General features: G+C 41.7%; 1 protein-coding gene across 4 annotated transcripts in view; it reads right to left on the reverse strand.

The window, feature by feature from the left end:
* RAPH1 (Ras association (RalGDS/AF-6) and pleckstrin homology domains 1) overlaps positions 1 to 20,833 on the reverse strand; it is a 157,822-nt gene that overhangs the window by 16,514 nt on the left and 120,475 nt on the right. For all 4 annotated transcript variants that reach the window (XM_024206455.2, XM_024206430.2, XM_024206439.2 and 1 more), the window contains 6 exons: positions 17,872 to 17,949; positions 14,450 to 14,609; positions 6,548 to 6,669; positions 4,476 to 4,541; positions 3,214 to 3,357; positions 1,215 to 1,325 (listed from right to left, as the gene is read on the reverse strand). In XM_024206455.2, coding sequence (XP_024062223.1) covers positions 1,215 to 1,325; positions 3,214 to 3,357; positions 4,476 to 4,541; positions 6,548 to 6,669; positions 14,450 to 14,609; positions 17,872 to 17,949 — 681 coding nt within the window. The remainder of the gene's footprint in view (positions 1 to 1,214; positions 1,326 to 3,213; positions 3,358 to 4,475; positions 4,542 to 6,547; positions 6,670 to 14,449; positions 14,610 to 17,871; positions 17,950 to 20,833) is intronic.

Consider the following 20,833-nt stretch of genomic DNA (forward strand, 5'->3'; position numbering starts at 1 on the left):
TTCTGAAACAGCCACAGCCTAAGCACATTCTCTCCTAGCCCATAGGCTCAGGGTAGGTGTAAATATGGCCATCACCATGGGTATGAAATGAGCCCCAACAAGAAAAGGGATAGGTATTCTTGGGACAAAATGCTCCAGTCCATGTCCCCTCCTGCCTATCAGCATCCTGGAAAGCTTCTCCCTTTCCCCAAACACATGGCAGCATGATACCTCACTGGCCACCTGACTCCTGGCAGCATTGTAACCGTGTAACCACTCTGTGCAGGACAGAGGAGAACACATTGTGGGACCTTTTGTTTCAAGCATTTTTTTTTTTTTTTTTGCAATTGTCAGTGGGAACATATTTAATATAATACTTTCTAAGCTCCTTCTCGGCCCTTTTGTATGTGTGTAGATCATTTATAGAGAGGAATCAGCCAGCTATGTGGGGGTGTGGAACAGCAAAGACCTCTGCAGCCAGTTCTCCCTTCTGCATTGCTCCACTGTTGCACTTTATCCCACTCTGTTCCATGTACTAGGACAGGGGTCGGCAACCTTTCAGAAGTGGTGTGCCGAGTCTTCATTTATTCACTCTAATTTAAGGTTTCACGTGCCAGTAATACATTTTAACATTTTTAGAAGGTCTTTTTCTATAAGTCTATAATATATAACTAAACTATTGTTATATGTAAAGTAAATAGGGTTTTTAAAATGTGTAAGAAGCTTCATTTAACATTAAATTAAAATGCAGAGCCCCCTGGACCGGTGGCCAGGACCTGGGCAGTGTGAGTGCCACTGAAAATCAGCTCGCGTGCCGCCTTTGGCACGCGTGCCATAGGTTGCCTACCCCTGTACTAGGAGGTAGCATAACACACAAGAGAAATGTATTTTTCAACGTATTTAATGAGAATATCACTTGCTCTAGGATTTCTAGAAATGTGGTATCTTTAAACAGACTGAATTTTTTCATAATTAAAGTTGTATTCCCGACTGAAAACTCTTGGTTAATTTTCCATTAGTTACAGCATAGTGGAAAGCACGCTCTGCATTACAGCCTGTCTCAGCATCCATTAACTTTCTGTATTAATTCCTCTTACCTCGTCACAACTAGAACCTAGTTAGAAGAATCTAGCTGTTGGAGGATTCTAGACAAAAGTAGCATGTATTTAAAATTCCTAGAGCACCTTTATACTTGCTCTGTTTGGTAAAACACTTAAAAACATATAACAAGTTACCTTCAGCACTAAACAGTAATCTGTAGGTGCTTTGTACTTGTTCCGATAGTCCTGTCCGTAGTAAACATTGACATGATCTAGCTGAAGAAAGCACACCAGATCTCGCGAGACCTATTAAACACACAAATATTCAGTTATGAAAAAAATTAATAAGGAAAATCAGAGCCACAATGAAAAACCTTGATTTAAACACTGCCAGCTCTTCACTCCTAGGCCTGATCTACACACAAAGTTGCACCAATTTAACTAGCAGTGCAACGTTTCTCCAAGTTTGTTAAACTGGGGGCAACTATGTGTGAGGACACTCTTACATTGGTTCAAGTTGGCAAGCTAAGCCAACGCAAGCATGTGCCCAAATGTAAAGTTGCACTGGTTTAACTAAAATGAGCCAGTTGAATTGTGGGTGTAGACAACCCCTTAGACTGGAACGACAAAGAGCGAAGCACATTAGTCCGAGTGGATGCACCAGTTCCAAGAAGCTACATTAACAAACAGTTAGAACAGAACTAAAACAAGAAATCGGTGCTACTGAAATTCAGTAACAGCTAATTTTCCAAGGACAAAATCCCTGTATCTGAATTTTAACCAATAAGAAGTCTAAAAAGTGAAGAATTACGTATCACAGATGGAGGAAAATACTACAGATATCCGAAACAACTTGCCAGCATGTTCCAAAATGTTTAAGATGTTTCTTATTCCATTCACATGAAAAAACAGTATTGTTAATTAAAATGGTGAATGAATCATTAAGACTAACAAACAATATGCAAAGTGGAATAGGGCTATACAGAAAATCCTTGCATAAGATTTTATTTTTTTAACTAGGATATGCTTTTTCAAATCTGTGTATTTTTTGTGCATTATTAGTTCAAAACTTATTTGTTTGTTTCTTTTGACAGTATTATATTCCAAGCCACCACTGAAACTTAAAATGAGCAGAGGGTCAACAGGAAAGGTCACATGGTGAACTCTTCAGCAGCTGCCGGTAATATAAGCATTCATTCAGAACCACACTGTTTTAAGATTTCATATTCAAGTATTTCTGATTGTAAGGTACACCCTTTTTACATGGTGTCTTATATGTAGCTTGTCTAATGAAATGGAAAGCCTCAAAGAGGAAGACTAATATTTGAAATTTACTTAGTTCTATGGGGAGCCAATGTACTGATCAGAACAGAACACTGGGTTGGCGTTTATTTGCTTTTGGTGACCAGCTGTTAGGAGGTGAGCTGCTGTGTTTTGGACCAGCCATTTCCACGTACAGTGAGTTGCAGTAAACCAGCCTGGAAGTCACGAAGGCAACAATCAGTGCAGCAATTTTCTATTTTTCCTCCAGTATAGTATGACGTCAACATAGAAAACAAAGTTGTAGAAATCATGCAGAAAAGGTATGATCTACATTGATTCCAGAAACTATGGTTGAAAATAGACTAAAAAGAAACCCTTGAATATGAACTACTCAAAACAGTGCCATTTGGTAGTCTGAATGACTCAAACTTTTCCCTGGCACATATTAGTCAGGGACACACTAATACTTGTAGTGTCACTTAGTCCTTCACCTGTGAAAAAGGTCTATGGGATTAGGCAGGAGAAAAGAAATCAAACTGCCCTGAACTGTACATACACACACTCTTTTTAGGAGAACTATTCTACTCTGAACAAACATATGCTGAGCTCTTCCAATTGGAAGATCCTTGTGATCTCAATTTTGAATTGGGGGTCAGATTGTTTTACATCAAATCCTTCTTGAATAAATTATTGTTCATTTATATTTTAAAGCTATGTTTTTAATTGATGGATTGTAATGATAATCTAAGCAAGAGCATAATGCAGCCAAAATTCTGAAGTAATATTCAAGGCTCCTTCTACCCATACACATTTAAATTATCAAGAGGATGTTCATTTTGCTTGAGTTTTTCGTTTGTTACCAGACGGCAGGTTGAAATTAGACAATCACTCTTAAGAGCTATATTTTATAGAAGTAAACTAAAGAAGACACCTTTGCTTTTCCTTTAGGAACATAGTAGATTCCAGAAGCTCGCAAAAGAAAATAACGCTTCTTCCAAGACTTCTTGCCATCATCTTTCAGCCACAGGACTCCCTCTATTTCTGGCACTGTTACAGAACTTCCACAAAAACATTCCTAGAGAGAGCCAGTGGCAGTATAGAAAAAAAGAGAACATATAAAAACATATTAATATTTTAAAATGATGAACTGGACTGGGTTTAGAAGCCTGGGAGTTGAAGTCCTTTATTCATCTAGAGAATATACACCTCTACCCCGATATAACGCTGTCCTCGGGAGCCAAAAAATCTTACTGCGTTATATCGAACTTGCTTTGATCCGCTGGAATGCGCAGCCTCGCCCCCCCCGGAGTGCAGCTTTACTGTGTTATATCTGAATTCGTGTTATATCGGGTCGCGTTATATAAGGGTAGAGGTGTATATAGCATAATTAGTGACTGCTCCACTCAGTTCTAACATGAAGGGTAATTATGAGTATGTGCCCATTTGAACTTTGTGTCTGATTTAATAGTTCTCCCCTCTGTACAGAATGCCAATAAAGGTGCTACTTATTGACAGGTGTGAAGGTTTCTTAACCAATGCTTATCAGTAATAGTCCCAAAAGTGCTCCAATGGCTTTAACCAAACCTGAAAGACATGGGCCCACACCTCAGCTGTTGGGTTACAATTTCCCAGGCATACACAAAAACCTCACTAATAGTCAGTGGGCCCAACTATGATCCATCTTGTGTGTATTTTGCTATTACCTCTATCAGCGGAAATGTAGGTCACACTTTATATTAAGGTTCCATTTATTAAATAGATAATAAAAGCATTACAGATGTTATAATCATAATCCAGAATTGACTGGTATATGCTACAGAAAATTACAAGCATGGGGTGGGAGGACTCAGTGTTCATGTCATGCTCACCGTCAGTACCTGGCCTGGGGAAGCCAATGATCTAACCAGCAGACCAAATTTGGTAATTAATCCTGGTCATGTGCCACATGAAGCACGTTGCGCATATGCTAAGATGACAACAAGCATAGCACAAGGTGGGGTTATAGATGGTCAAATGCCATGGCTATAAGCAATCTTTTGACCTACTGGACTCTAACAATCTATAAAAACCGTTTAATCATTTATTAAGTTATTAATAATTTATCATTTATACACCATTTATAAATATAAATTTAAGTCTAATTTTAAACATTCATTTACATATTATGAATTCTTTTTGTTTTAGTTGTCTTACCTCCAGCAGCACTTCTTTATTTCTGTCTGCCATCTCAGAGGTTTCTTTTTTCCCCAGCAGATAGTTCTATAACAAAAGAAAATGAAAGGATGAAACTTCTATTGAAGTTTTGAAGTCAAACCAAGTTATCTTTTTCACTTCCTCGTGCTGATAAGAGTTTAGCTGTTCTAAGACCTGTCTGGTCCTCTAGTACAGCTAGATAATATTTAAAAAAATGATTTTGGAGCAAAATTGAGACTCATGTGGTAGGTTGCTAAAGAATAAAAGAAACCAAAATATTGCATTCTGTAATCTTAAAGGGCTGGAAAAACCCTTTTGTATTTTCAGGAATATTAGCCGGTCCATGTGACATTACCTTAAGTAAAAGCATCATAAGCTGCAGTTCTCAGCCATCATGGTTAGCCATAAAGCCAATCACTGATTGGTGTAATATAAACAGATAAAATTAAAAACCCAGAATAAAAATTAGATGAAAAAAATTTGGGCCTTTAGTAGACTACTCCATCCCATCATTCAGTATTTTGGAAGGAGTGGACATGGGACTGTTCTACGCTTTTCCACTCCATCTCTATAGTTTTTCATAATAAATAATAATAATAATTAACACTTTCTATGAAAGAAAATCATGATAAACAATAACTTCTGAAAAAAGAAGCAAAATAACAATTGTTTATCCATACGGTGTGTGTATTATCAGTATGATATAATCCTTTTATCCAGTAAAGTGATTCTGCACTCTTCCCCACCTAAGCTGGAAGGGGTTGGTACACTGACCGTGAGCATCTTCCAGACCCCTTTATATTCACCTGCTCTCTCTGGAAGCAAAACAATATTCATGGTATTAGGTCAGACCAAGGTTTTTAACTGAGTAAGTAACACGTTCATGCTGACTTCCATCTACAGAAGGCCCATTCTTATTACTAATAACCAGTGACATGTATTGATGTCACACATGTATTGAGGAATACGCTTTCAAAAGTGACTAAGATTTTGGGTGCCTCAGCCGGAGATCACAGAAAGAGGCCTGACGTTCAGTTCTCGCTGAAAATATATGCTCCTTATAAGGTATCTCAAGTTGGGGCACCCGATATCACTACTCGCTTTTGGAAAGTGAAGCCCAAGAGCCTAGTGTATTAGGTACCTCACAGACTTAAGAACATGATCCATACATAGGGTTACCAGATAGCAACTGTGAAAAAATGGACAGGGGGTGCGAGGTAATAGGCGCCTATACAAGAAAAAGTCCCAAAAAACAGGCCTGTCCCTTTAAAAACGGGACATCTGGTCACCCTATCCATACACCCAATATACAGACTAGAGGTTAAGCAAGCAAGTGATCAAGGTGATGTTAAACATGCCTTTGTTAATTCTTTATTTTTCAAATGGTCCTTTGTTTTGATTCCTGATTTTATTTTCACCTCTCTGTCCCCTCAGTGCTGTAGGCCTCTAGCATTACATCATATTTTTTGCATTTATGCTTATAATCAAGAAACCCTAATTAACATCCCTCCATAGTTAATTATTGAAAAAGAACAGTGACCTTTTTGTTGTTTGATCAGGAAACAGCTGAATGAAGACGGACCCTGGCTTCCTCAGGCATTCGCTCTCCTTATCTCTCTGCCCCTCCCTTGTAGGCAGCTGTCTATCCCACAGAATCCATCCAATTCCCCTCACCCTATCCTCGGGAGATGGTGTGGGGGGGGCATTGCCAGTCTCCCCAAAGTGACACGTGTCACAACTCAAGCTCAAACCCTTTCCTCCGGACTGTCTAGACGTGAATAGCACTAAGTATTGGTGAGTATTCCATGCAAACTGGTTACATGGGCTGCTATTAATTCCACTAAACTATTCACACACTTAGAAAATGGATTGGTTAGATCATCAAGGTTTTCATTTAGGGGGCTAATCTTGCGCTGACCACAGAGTGTATTCTGGAGGTACTGTTAAAATGCAAAGCTACTGTGTGTGTGTTTGTACAGATACAAATATCAATATAAAAATGTTGACAAAGGTGCTACCAAGAGACATTTATAAGCTTAAAATTAAGTGAAAAAAATCAGCTTCAGACTTACCTGGGGATTTTTGAAAAGTGCATATTTTTCTATACGTTCCACAAATATAAGTTTGTTTTGACTGTCTCTGGTCCAGTTTAGAAGATTTTCAACTAAATTTTCATGGTCCTCGAAGATTCTTTCTGCATAAATGAGAAAGAGCAAACAAGTAAAAAAAAAAAATTTTACTCTCTCACATTTTGTAACATGACCTCAAAGCAGGATCCAGTAGGTGGATAAGATGTGAGGAAAAACACAGATATATAGTTAACAGTTTGTTAAAATGGAAGAAAAGGCCGGGAACAAGCCAATGGGAGCTGAGAGGACGGTGCTGGGGGCAGGGGCAGCACACGGAACTGCCTCCCCCCCGCCAGGGATGCGCAGAGATGTGCCAGCAGTCGGCTGCTTCCGGAAGCGGCATGGGGCTAAGGCATGCAGGCAGCCTGCCTGAGCCCTGCTGCGCCACTGGACTTTTAGCGGCCCGTAGATCGCGATCGCTTGGCAGAGGCTCCAGGATTGACCAGTCTATCGTGATTGACAGGCTGGTGATCACTGTTTTAGAGTGTAAAGAAGCAAATAAAGTAAATTCAGTTTTTTTGTTTTGTTTTGTTTTTAAACAGTTGCCCGCTAGGGGGCAGTCAAAGAGCCGCAAGTTGCCGACCCCTGGGTTAAATGTTTGTATACTTACAATATAAACACAGTACTGTGAAGACCTGAATATTGTATTTTCAGCTATTTATCATCTCATTTGAAATTTATAGTTCTTACATACTCAGGTGACTTTTTTTAAACAAGAATTATGTAAAAATAAAAATGAAAGAACACACTTGATGTTCTAACTGAAAGATGGTTATATAAGTGTGCATAGCTAATTTAGGATCACAGGAAAATTTAGCAAGCCCTACCTCATTTGATTAAAGTGAAATAAGATAAGGAAGCTCAGGGACTTTGGAGGAGAACAGTTGCTCTTCTGCAGAGTCTAGTAGCTGAAAGAGCTTATTAAACTTCATTGCACATTCAGTTCATGAACAATTAATAAGGCAAAAGCAATGTATACCAGTTAGTTCACCCTGCTGTTACTACAGGCTCTGTGAAAAAGGCCCTGCAGAGCCCTTGTCTCCTTCACTACACAATTAAGTATGAACTCTCTGACAAGAGCCTTCCCTCCTTTACAAAAAGATTTCTAGGTAAATCAGTAGGAACTCTGAGCCATTGACAACTTTGTGCACAATGGCATGCAGGTTTCTTTTTTAGAATTCTGGTGGTGAACTGCTAAATTGTCTAAGCAAACAGGTTTGCGTGTCTATTGTTTTTTTCTTCTTCTAACACCCCCATAAGAAATTATATTGAACAATCTAGAATATGAAACTGTCGAGATTGCAAAATTACCCAGTCAAGGCTCAAAAAAGGCCAAAGTTAAAATTGCAAAGTTAAAGTGCAGCTATGGAGGCTAGCACAAGGGATAATGTTTTATGAACATATGGACAGAGCTCCACATTGCTGCTTTACAGATGTCAACAAGTGGCACTTCATGAAGTGAGGCTACCGAAACTGCCTGGGCTCTGGTAGAGTGGGCCCTCCTACCATGTGGAGGAAGGTATCAGCTAACTGTAACAGAGCAGGATAGAGCCAGAAATCCACTTAGAAAGTCTCTGAGAAGAGATCAGTTGTCCCTTGATTTGTTCTGCTAATAAAACAGAGTCCAGGAAATTTTGTAATTGATTTTCTTCTCTGTAGGTAGAAGCCAAGGCACAGCATACATCCAGGGAATGGAATCTCCTGTCCAGATGTTGGTGGCATGTGGCTTCAGGGGGGAAAAAAACAGGTAAATGTATTGTCTGATTTAGATGAAAGCCTGAGATTACACTGGGGATGAATTTTGGGTGTAGTCTCAGGGAAACCTTATCCTTATGGAATATTGTCTATGGTGGATGAGCCATAAGGGCCCCTAGTTCTTCTGCTGTTCTAGCCAAAGCGATAGCCACTAGAAAGTTGACCTTCATAGATAAATGGCACAGCAAGCATGTTGTTAGTGGTTCAAATGGTGACTCTGTTAATGTCGAGAAGACCAAGTTAAGGACCCACATTGGAGCAGATTTAGTTATTGTGGGGAAGGCTCTGACTAGACCCTTTACAGAAAAAAACCATCACTAGATGGGTGAAAATAGGGTGACCAGATGTCCCGATTTTATAGGGACAGTCCCGATATTTGGGGCTTTGACTTATATGGGCATCTATTTACCCTCCATCCCCTGTCCAGATTTTTCACATTTGCTGTCTGGTCACCCTAGGTGAAAATGGAGTGGCAGTCATTGGAGGGTACTAACTGCTGCCAAGTGTACTTTGTTGAGAGCTAAGTGAAAGACCTGAGGTTTTCAAGGTGAGCAGATAGTCCCAAAAAATTGTGGGAATGTTAATTCTTCTGGGAACATTTGGTGATGCTGAGCCCAAACAGAAAATCTCTTCCACTTAGCGAAGTAACACTTTCTGATGGATTCCCTTCTGCTATTGTTAAGGATGGCTTCCTCGAATACTGAAAATGTCTGCTCTAGATTCAATAGCCATCCAAATACAAAGCTGTGGGGTGGAGGGAGTCCAGACTGGGAGGGCTGATCTTGCCCTTGTCTTGTGTCAAAAGGTCTGTGAAAGACTAAATACTGATGGGTGGGTGGGCTGACTGCTAGAAAAGACTATGGAACCAAAACTGTCTGGGCCACCTACGAACAATGAGGATGATCACTGCCCCATTCTGCTGAATCTTCTTGTGAAATCAAGATAAAAGTGGAATTGGGGGGGAGGGGAATATGTACCTTAAGTGTCCTGCCCACAGTATTAGAGGGGCATCTCCCCTGGAGTCCTAACTGTGCAGCCCTTGGGAGCAGTATATAGTGTGTTCCAAGAAAACAGGAAATGCAAACAGGCCCCAAGATAGGGATCCCTGTTGTCTGAATATGCTCTTCACCATGGAATCTTATAGCTCCCAATCACAGTTGATCGAGAATGGTCTGCTGAAGCTGTATGCTAGTTTATTATGTACCCCTGGGAGGTGTACTGCTGTTAGAATAATATGGTGGTGAATACACAAGTTTTACAGTTTCGCCTCCAAGCAAAGGGAATAAGAATTTGCTCCCCCTTGCTTGCTGACATAGAACACTTATGTTGTCTGACATTACCTAAATATGCAGGAATTGTATGATCAGAAAGAATTCTTTGCATGCTACTCGGAGAGCTCTCAGGTTCAGGAGGTTTATGTGCTTGTGTGTTCCTGGATTCACAAGGAGTCCATGTTTCTTGTGTTGTGTGGTTGTCCAGATGGGTCTCTCATCCTAACAGGGAGGCACCTATCTTCTCAGGTGGGCACAGAGTGAAGGGAACTCTCTCTCCCCCCACGTTCCTGCTCAGACACCAAGCTAGAGAGTCCCACACTCTGAAGCGGGGGGTGGGAGAGAGGAAGGGAGGGAGGCAGGGAGCAGGATTAACTTGTCCATATTGTGTCTGCTTGGCACATATACTGTCTGAAGCCAGGCTTGTAGACAGCAAAGCTGAAGTCTCACAAAAGGTGTCATGTAGGTACAGGATCCCATTTGACCAAGGAGGATAAGGTTTGAACAAACCAACATCTGCAGGCTCTTTCTGAGATGATTGATTAAATTGTTCATGGACTGGAATCTATACGGAGGGAGATAAGCTCTGGCTCAGAATCCAGAGTCACTCCGATAAATTCTATGGTCTGTGAGGGAACTAAAATCGACTTTTCTGCATTCACATAGATTCCCAGTGATGCTAGAGATGATGAGGTACCACCTAACGAGATCTCCCTGTCAACAGTCATCTAGGTAAGGAAAGACTGTCGAGCCGTGGCAATAGAAGCTTGCTGCCACAAATGAAAGTACCTTCGTAAATGTTGCTATTCTTAAGGGGAGCACCCTGTCTTGATAACGGTTTGGACCTATAGTAAACCGCAGAAATCTCCTGTGAGAGGGGTGGACATCTATATGAAAATAGTTACCCTTCATGTCAAGAACTGTGAACCTGTCATCTCTGGGAATGGGATTATCGATGCCAAGGTGACTATCCTGAATCTAAATCTGTAGATAAAGACATTGATTTGCTGGAGGTCTCTATCCTCCCTTTTCTTTGGGATGAGGAAATATTTGGAATAAAATCCCTCCTAAGATTTCCTCGTGAATGAGTATCCTCTCGTGAGAGTGGTCCCTAAAAAGGGATGGGTAAGGTGGTTTTGGAGGGGAAGAGGAACTCTACAATATAGCCTGAACAGATGGTGTTGATGGTATTTGTCTGTTACCCACCAGGTACGGGAAAACTGGGCTAGGCCGCCATCAAAACTGCATGTTGGGGGCCGAAAGAGATGGCATCTCAGTTGGTTTACAACCCTCGGAGGTCCCATCAAAAGTACTCTTGACAGCAGTTGTGGTTGCAAGGAGGAGGAAAGAGAAGCATTGTGTTAATCTTCTTCCGCTTCTGCTGTGGTTCATATACCTTTGATGGTAGAAGGGCTGTGGTACTGGTCTAAACCGCTTATGATACTTCATCTTCAGTGCTGGTGTATATATACCGAGGGAGCAGAGGGTTGCCCTTGAGCCTTTCAATGAACATGACGACTCAGGGTATGTCTACGCTACGAAATTAGGTCGATTTTATAGAAGTCGATTTTTTAGAATTTGATTTTATACAGTCTATTGCATATGTCCACACTAAGCGCATTAAGTCGGCGGAGTGCGTCCTCACTACCACATGACTTACTCACTATAGCATCGACTTACAGAGCGGTGCACTGTGGGTAGCTATCCCACAGTTCCCGCAGTCTCCGCTGCCCATTGGAATTCTGGGTTAAGCTCCCAATGCCTGATGGGGCAAAAACTTTGTTGCGGGTGGTTTTGGGTACATGTCGTCAGGCCCCCCTCCCTCCCTCCTTCCGTGAAAGCAACGGCAGACAATTGTTTCACGCCTTTTTCCTGGGGTCCTGTCCACCGGACTGCTCAGCCCGCTGCCTGCCTGGATGATCGGAACCCCAGGCAGGCAGTGGGCTGAGCGGGGCCAGCAGACGGAGCCCCAGACCAGCAGTGCAAGCTGGAGGCTTCTGCCTCAGGCTGCTCTCCCAGCCGGCAGCACCGCGCGGTCGCACCTACCCCAGCTTGCCCCTTGCTCATGAAGCCTGGACAGTAGTAAGGAGCAGTTCAACTTGTGGAATGACAAATCCAGAACGAAGGATTGCACTCTATGGGCCATGTTAAGATTATTTCAGAGTCCTAGATAGCATTTAGTCCCTATAAAAGGCTTCATGAAAATTTCCCCCCGGCCCCTAACAAAAATGTTAATTTATCAGAGCAGCTGAAAGGGTAAGGAATCTGGGACTATAACTTAGAGAGCTTCCATATTATTTAACTCATAATTAATATAATTCAAAGTAAAATTTCACAGACTGAACACGGTCTGTTCTAAGACTAAAAATGCAGGAGGGGAGTCAGAAAAAGGAACAGTGACCTGTTTCTGCCTGGTTTCGAACCGGGGATGATTCGCGTGTTAGGTGAACGTGATAACCCCTACACTACGGGGCTTCTCTTTTTTTGCCACAGACTTAGCCGAATGCACAGGAATGTTTTCTCTAGCTACAGAAGCAGGGCCAGCTCCAGCATTTTTGCTGCCCCAAGTGTGTGTGTGTGGGGGGGGGGGCGGGGAGGAAAGAAAGAAAGAAAGAAAAAAAGCCGCGATCGGCGGCACTTCGGCAGCAGCTCTACCACTGCCGCTTCATTCTTCGGTGGCAATTCGGCAGCAGGTCCTTCCCTCCGAGAGGGACCGAGGAACCCGCCGCCGAATTCCCGGGTGTGCCACCCCTTTCCGTTGGCCGCCCCAAGCACCTGCTTGCTGCACTGGTGCCTGGAGCCGGCCCTGTACAGAAGCTACCTAATGCAATGTCTATCTATGGCCTTCCTGCTCACAAAGCGGTCATGCCCCCGCCCAAGGCTGACACAACGCGGAGTGCATGTGACAGCCACCTGGCTCGGGCAGGATCGCTAGCGAGGCATGATACTTTTGCCGTTAAGCAAACACAGCAATTCTTTCCTGGCCTCTGCCACTGAATGCCCCTCCATTCATTACGCTGTGCCCTATCAGTGCGGGAGGACTGCATGAGCTCGGAAAACATGTCATCGCGAGTGCGTTTTTTTCGCCTTCTAATCTGTGATAACCTCAGGGACGGAGATGATAGAGGTAGAAACATTCTGGGAGGACTGCATGGTCACCTGTGCTGCTGAGTTCGCCACGCTGGCCAAACAGGAAATGAAATTCAAAAGTTCCCGGGGCTTTTCCTGTGTACCTGGCTAGTGTATCTGAGTTCCAAGTGCTGTCCAGAGCGGTCACAATGGAGCACTCTGGGATAGCTCCTGGAGGCCAAAACCGTCGAATTGCATCCACACTACCCCAAATTTGACCCGGTGATGTCTATTTCAGCGCTAATCCCCTCGTTGGGGAGGAGTACAGAAATCGATTTTAAGAGCCCTTTAAGTCGACAAAAATGGCTGTGTCATGTGGACTGGTGCAGGGTTAAATCCATCTAACGCTGCTAAATTCGACCTAAACTCGTAGTGTAGACCAGGGCTCAGTCTTTTAGCTAAATAAGTTATTTCCGTCAAAGGGTAAGTCCTTCACATTGGATTGAACTTCGCTGAGGCAAATCAGGATTCCTAACACATCACGATAGTTGCCATTACCCTGAGGCTGCATAGCTGCATCAACTGCAGCCTGTAGGGATGTTCTAGCCACCAATCTACCCTCCTCGATAAGCACTTGAAATTGACTGCTATCCTACTGAGGGAGCTTGTCTCTGAATTCCAAAATTTTAGAGGCATTGATACAATCACACTTTGACAACAAAGCCAGGTAATTGCAGACTGGTGGATGAAAATATTTGTTATGAGTAGGTCCACACATTTGGCCTCTTTATCTGAAGGAGTGGGCTTTGTGTGGTGTTTCCTTTTCCCTTTCCTTTCAGTGGCCACTTGAACCACCAAAGAGTTTGGGGCAGGATGAGAGAACAAAAACTCTGTCCCCTTGGCTGGGACACACGACTTCTTTTCTGCCCTCTTAAGAGTAGGTGCGCATGTTGCTAAAGTATGACACGTGACTTTGGCAGGCTCTAGGATGGCCTCATTAATGAGGAGCGCCACTCAACTAGATCCCACATTCTGCAAAATAGCCAGGAATGTGTGAGATGTCTTGTGAATTTCCTCCAGAGGGGTTTTGTCACCACCTGCCATGCAACCTTGGGTGCCTCACAATGCCTTGCTCTTGTAGCTCCCCATCCGGGCTGCTGCATGCAGATCACCCCAAGTGTCCTGATAGATCTGCACCCCTGATCCAGCAACTCTGACCCCATCCACCTGTCAGCAACATACCGGCCACACTCTGGCTTCCAGCAGCCTTGGTTACTACCTTCAGGATGACCCCAACACACGCCCAGTCCCAAATTCCCCCCCCCCACAAACATGTGTTCTGCACTGTCCAACCTTCTCCTAGACAGTTCAGCTATTAGAGGCCTGTTGTCCTAGTAAGGGGTCAATGTACAACAGTTTGCTACTTTAATTGGAGTTACCAAACAATTCAGTTCAAACACAACACTGGATTAGTTTTAATTAAAAACAAAACAAGTTCATTTAACTATAAAGAGACAGATTTTAAGTGAATACAGGTACAAGGTATTAACGTCAGAAATGATTGCAGAACTCTAAACGTAACCGACAATCAAAATGATGAAAATTTATTCCAACAGAGGTTGATGAACACTAACAGTTTTATGGATCAGTAATATTTAAATTAGTATGAAGTCCATATGGACAAATGCTAAGTGAACTGATAATACTAAGATAAAAAGTAGGAATCAAAATTATTAACATGTTTACTTACCCATTTGTAATTCAGATATGGTTTCTACCAGTGACCAGTCTAAACTGTAGCCACAGTGGGATTTGTCCATCAGATTGTCCAGTACTTGTCTTACTGTCTGTCTCTCATCCACCATCATAGTTTTGGAGCTATCATCAGACATGTGAACTCTGATTACCAGCTGTGACCAGAAGGGGAAGAAAAATAACGGGGATTAATTTCCCAAACATATTTCTTATTGAACCTAGATTACAAAAATAAAGTTTAGCTCATATAGAGTTTATATTAAAATCAATTCCTTCTCCCTTAAAGATGCAAAGAGCCATATTTAATAGCTAGATGTTCATTTCAAAACCCACTTATCAAAAGGTCATGTTCCTTTTGTAAAAGGAAAAAAATCTACAATATGTAGTTTTATTTTAGTTATGCGTTTTAAAAAAAAAAAACAAACCAACATATTGCCAAAAAAAGAAACTTGTCTTCACACAAGCTTGTCTCAAGCAACTAGATGCAAGCACAAATGCCTTGTATAAATTCATATGAAATTTTACGCATTGCTCTTTTAAAAATTGATACAATGATAATTTATTTCCATTGATCTACCGGACGATTAATTTTTATTAATTACTGTTTTCATTCTTATGAAAAAATACAAGAATGCAAGGCTAACGTGTTGTTATTAATTGAAAATTATATAAAAGGAGAGTTTTGTGTATTGTTGCTATTGCTCATAAATTTGTATTTTTCTTTTTTTAGCATCTAGATTTTCCTAACTAACTTTGTCAAAACCAACAAAAAAGCATATAAACTCATAGAGTTTAAGGTCAGACAGGACCATTATGACCATCAAGTCTGACCTCTTGCACATTGCAGGCCACAGAACCTTGCCCACCCACTCCTGTAATAGACCTAACACCTCTGGATGAGTTAGTGAGGTCCTCAAATCATGATTTAAAGACTTCAAGTTACAGAGAATTCACCATTTGCTCTAGTTTAAACCTGCATGAAGTGAATCATATTACTGGTCGAAGTACATGAATATTTGAAAACTCATCTACAGAGTACAGTATGTCCATAGTATTTTAGCATCCCTATTTAGTTAAAAAACCCAACACACTTAAAATATATAGTATGAGATCCATACAAGGAATTCAGGTCTTAAGTATGATTAAAAAGTCACAATTATACATAAATACATGGAACACAACACAAGTGTCTTTCCAATTATGATGGGCAATGCAAGTGACATATAGCTTTAATTTAAAAATTTGCAAGTCATAAGACTTCTGCCACTTTCTGCCACATTTTGCATAAATATTAGTCTTTCACCGGTGGGGCAGTCAAACAAACAAACAAAAGTTCTCTATTTTAAATTGTTTTTACTTGGAACAGGGCCAGCTCCAGGCACCAGCTTGGCAAGCAGGTGCTTGGGGCGGCCTCTCCGGAGAGGGGCGGCAGGTCCAGCTATTCGGCGGCAATTCGGCAGACGGTCCCTCACTCCCGCTTGGAGCGAAGGACCTCCCGCCGAAATGGCGCTGCAGATCGCGATCGCGGCATTTTTTTTTTTTTTTTTTTGGCTGCTTGGGGCGGCCAAAACCCTGGAGCCGGCCCTGACTTGGAAGGTGTGTGGGGAAAGCAGCACTGTTTTTAAAAACTTAACTGCTAATTCTCTGCTGTTTCACTATTACTTTAAAAAGAGTGCAGTGTCCATATAAAAATTATACCTCAATCTAATCTGTTGCCTACACTAATATAGTAAAACAAAGAATGTTAGAATCTTGTTTCCACATTTTATGCTATTGATTACTTTTTTCGCACCTCACTCAGCTTGCAAAGTTAAAAGACGTTAGTTAATTTGTTCTGAATGTTCACACTCTAGCACAAAGTTGTAGCATTTTATTTGCAAATATTAAATGTGGCATGTTTAAATATTAACATTTTTCAGTGATTTAAACACTGGACATTATCCTGTTAATATTAAGAGATACAGATTTATTTATTAAACATATCTAAATATTGGCCCTAAATTACTTTACAGTGTCCCTAAATTTGGAGGCAACATCTTTACTATATTTGACATAGCATCAAGGCTAGCTCTAGGCACCAGCAAACCAAGCATGTGCTTGGGGCGGCACATTTTCAGGGGCGGCATTCCAGCCTTTTTTTTTTTTTATTTGCGCTTCGGGCGGCAAAAGCCTAGAGCCAGCCCTGGCAGCAGCGCGTCGTGTGCAGGGGGCGCCCTGGGGCCACTGTGGTTCGCACCGTGAGAGCAGCACCTGCACCTTGTGGCTGGGCCGGGCAGGCTCCGAGCGAGGGACACTCGGGCTGGGGGCTGCCCTGCGGGGCACTTAGAGCTGCCTGCAGGTGCTGCAGGGCGGCCGCCCCCCAGTGCTGCAGCCGGGGCTGGGCGAAGCGGCCTGAGCCGGACGAAGTGGCCTGAGCCGCCCAGGGACTGCAGCAGAGCGGCCAGAAGCAGCAGCGGGGCCATAGAGGGCGGGGCACTGCCGTGCGGGGCCTGCGTCCCGCTCTCCGGGGCTCCTCTCCCTCTGGGGCTACCCTGCCCCAGCTCCTCAGCCCCCTGCCGGGCGGTCCCCCGGCTCTGCCCTCCTGGGTCCTGGCCGGTCCTGGAGGCGGGAGCCCTGGCTTAAGGGACCCTGGGCTGAGGCACGTCCAGGAGCCTCGCTGCTTACCCCGACCCTGCCAGCACCGGATGAGGGGGAAATGGGCGGAGTCAGCACTGGTGGGGGAGAGCCCAGGGCTGGGGCGGCAGGGGGAGACCAGGGCTGGGGTGGTAGGGGGTGCAGGGGGGGGGGGGGGAGAAGAGAGCCCAGGGCGGGGGTGTGGGGCAGCCAAAATTTTTTTTTGCTTGGGGCGGCAAAAAATCTAGAGCCGGCCCTGCATAGCATCAAATACTGTCTGTGTTTTCCTCTTCTGCCTATTATTAATTATTATTATTATTATTATTATTATTATTAACAACTAAAGGAGGGTTTGTATCTTGCAAACTGGAAGTTGGAGAGCCTGATATTGAATGAGAGTCTATAAAGAGGACAAGACAGTTTGAAATGCGAGGCTACTGAACAGGCAAAGACGGCTGGATCTCTGTTTCAGATGTGAATGCACATTGCCAAAGTCTTTTAAATCTGTATCTGGTGTAGAATAAGATACTTAGAAAAACATGATGCCACACCATATAGTGTAAGTTCTTGATTAAGCCCTGACTGGATGAGAAAAGGAATAGAATAGTTATTTAAAATTTGAATAACCTAACTACAGATCAGAGAGCAATGTCCCTCAAAAGAGAACTGAACGTAAAAAGAAGTCTTTTTTTTTATTAAAATAGTTTAAGGGTAATTAACAGAGAAGAGCAGAATTGAACCCATATTTTCTGATTCAATCAGGATTACCTAGGCATCACGTAAAATAATATAAATATAGCTTACCTTTTTCACTTGTGCCTCTTTAATCTTTTCCAAAGCAACCCTGATCTTCTCAGCTTTCAGTTTAGCAGCCTGCTCTTCCTGTGGGGATACAGCATACCAGTTAAACAAATGTCAGTCTGATTTTAGGACTTCAAAGCTTCTAATTATGAGGTTACCATAGGGTAGAATTTGAGAAGGAATACTAGTTCCCCCACTGGCAACAACCGCTACTGTGGAAATTAAAGGAACAATCATTGATGCTGAAAAAAACTACTACTTTTAAGATGCAAAGACTTCCTGTATCTGTCTGATATACATACAGATCAGACCCTGTGGCTTTGAAGACAGAATACAATTGTTTTTCTGCACTTTGCCAGCCAATACTGCATCATTCCTTTGCATTCTACTTTTTTCTTTTGCATCCATCAATTACTGAATGCTTTAATTTGCCAAAGATTTACAATGACAGTCCCATCTCATACCATATTTGCCAACAGTACAATTAAACACATCCAACAGATTTTCAGTTTATCAAAGTTAACATCACAATGAGAGATACCATAGCTTACTGTTACAGACACTTCCATTAAATAGCATTCCACGCTATTCCAGTCTGTTAAGGAAGCTTTTAACATGTTAAACTGCTTGGAAATAGCTCAGTACTTGCACACTACACCTTTCATCCATGTTCCATACTATGTTTTTCCTCATTTAAAAACAAAAAAAGTGTTCAGATCACCAAATGTAAGAAGTTAAACCTTCTTCTTTGATACTCTTCCTTTTAAAAATCTAAGTTTGTTACAATTTAAAACACATTACAAATCCAAGGAATCTGAATCCATTCTAGCTCTTAATTGCTTTTCATAAAGAAACCGGTATACTGCAACATTACTAATACTTACTTTCAATCTCCAGCAATCAGCCTATATAATATTACTATTGCAATCGAGTTGAAGTGATCTGCTGAAACAAGAAACCACTTCTGCAGAACCTCTGCCTGCAGGTTTCAAATTTCAGAATTCTAAGATTTGGATTACTACAGCGTGAAGTGTCTAAGAAGCACATAAACCACCTTGTAGAACTCATAATTAGAAAGCCACACAATTAAAAATACTTCGGTCAGTCCCCTTCAAAAATAGATTGCTTTCAGAGCAAAAGTAGCACAATGATGGAAAGACAGCCCCAACTACAGCGATTAACTCTTTATCATTTCATTCTACAAATAAAATCACTAAGCCGCTTCTCGGTTACACTGTTTGGATGAAGTTGCCTTTTATTTAATGACAAAGATTCATCCATCTTCAAATCTGTGCAGAACTTCATTAGGAGTAACACTGTTACTGGCATTTTTCACTTCTGTGAAGCCATTGTTGTTATTCTCATCCTCTGGAGTGGCTCCTTCCTAGGCGACTTTGTCTTACTCATACTTAGCCACTTTTGTCCCCTCATTCTCAGACTGTACTTCTATACTACACAGTAGAGATGGCAACAGCTGTGGAGGGGTATAGACTTGCTTGTGAGAAACATAATCTTTTTCAATAAGAGGAGCCAATAAGCGGACAAGAGCAGTAATAATTGGGGTTTGAAACATTAGCTGAAAACTCAATTAGGCAAAGAACGCTTTTTATTAGGCTAGTGAGAGACCCATTTTAATTTATCATAATGATGGTATCACATAACTAGGAAAGGTTATACCAGAATATATTGTTTAGAAAAAAGGGAAAAAACCAAAAACCAACAGTAAGATATCTGAAAAGATTTTTTACTTTAACCAAATGACATACAATTCCAGAATTTTAGAGTATTCATCCTACCTCTTAGTCCTCGTTGTTTTCATCCACAAAACACTTGTTATCCAAAAGCAAAGAAAAGCTCTATTAAGATTTTTTTTTTTTTTAATTTGGAAGAGTAAGGTTCTACAATTAATCATTTTATGCACTGGGCTGCTCCTGAAGTCAATAAGAGCAAGATGGACCCTTTATATATTTTTAAGACCAATTTTGAGAAACTGAGCAATTTCTGGCTTTTAAAATGGTATCTATGAACTCAACCATAAACCTTTATTTCTGTACAGAGGCTGCAAACATGTTCGATTTGGCTTTTTACTTAAGGGGCCCAATTTTCCATCCCGCTGCATGTTGTACATGTGCACGTGAGTACACAACTATCAAAAAGCATTTTACACCCACTTTGCACAGGTGCATGTGAATACACAAAGAGCAAGGCTTTGGAGAATCAGGCCTCATGGCTCTAATACACCTGTGCCAGTGCACCGTAATTATCTTTTCTGATATTCTAGTCTTAAATGATTCCTTAGCAGAGAACCATGATAGATTGTGTGGTGGTTTTATGATAAACATGTTTAAGTACGTGCTGTTTCTATTACTAAATTCATTTTCATTTGAAACTCTAAGGATTGGCTCCAGAGATGAAACAGTAGCCTATAATCATAGAAATGTTGGACTGGAAAGGACCTCAATAGGTCATCTAGTCCAGTCCCCTGCACTGAGGCAGGACTAAGTATTATCTAGACCATCCTGACAGGTGTGTTTATCTAATCTGGTTTTAAAAACCTCCAATGATGGAGAGTTTACAACCTCCCTAGATAATTTGTTCCAGTACTTAACTACTCTTACAGTTAGGAAGTTTTTCCTAATGTCTAACCTAAAACTCCCTTGCTGCAATTTAAACCCATTACTTCTTGTCCTGTTCTCAGTGGTTAAGGAGAACAATTTATCACACTCCGCTTCATAATTTATGTACTTCAAGACTCTTTTCACAAACTGATCACTCCATATCTGACTTAACAGTCCTCATCTTCAAAGAAAACCTGCACAATACTTTCAAAAGAAGAGTCTGAGAGCTTGAATTCATTACTCTGCAATATAGACTGAACAGAGACACTGAATTTATGGCTTAATCTGTACCCCATTAGCCCCCCCCCCTTTTTCTCCTATGATGGGAGGAGTGTTAATGGGTCACT

This window comes from Terrapene carolina, unplaced genomic scaffold, assembly GCF_002925995.2.
Source record: "Terrapene carolina triunguis isolate 2854851 unplaced genomic scaffold, T_m_triunguis-2.0 Scaffold62, whole genome shotgun sequence".
In the NCBI taxonomy this organism is placed as follows: domain Eukaryota; kingdom Metazoa; phylum Chordata; order Testudines; family Emydidae; genus Terrapene; species Terrapene triunguis.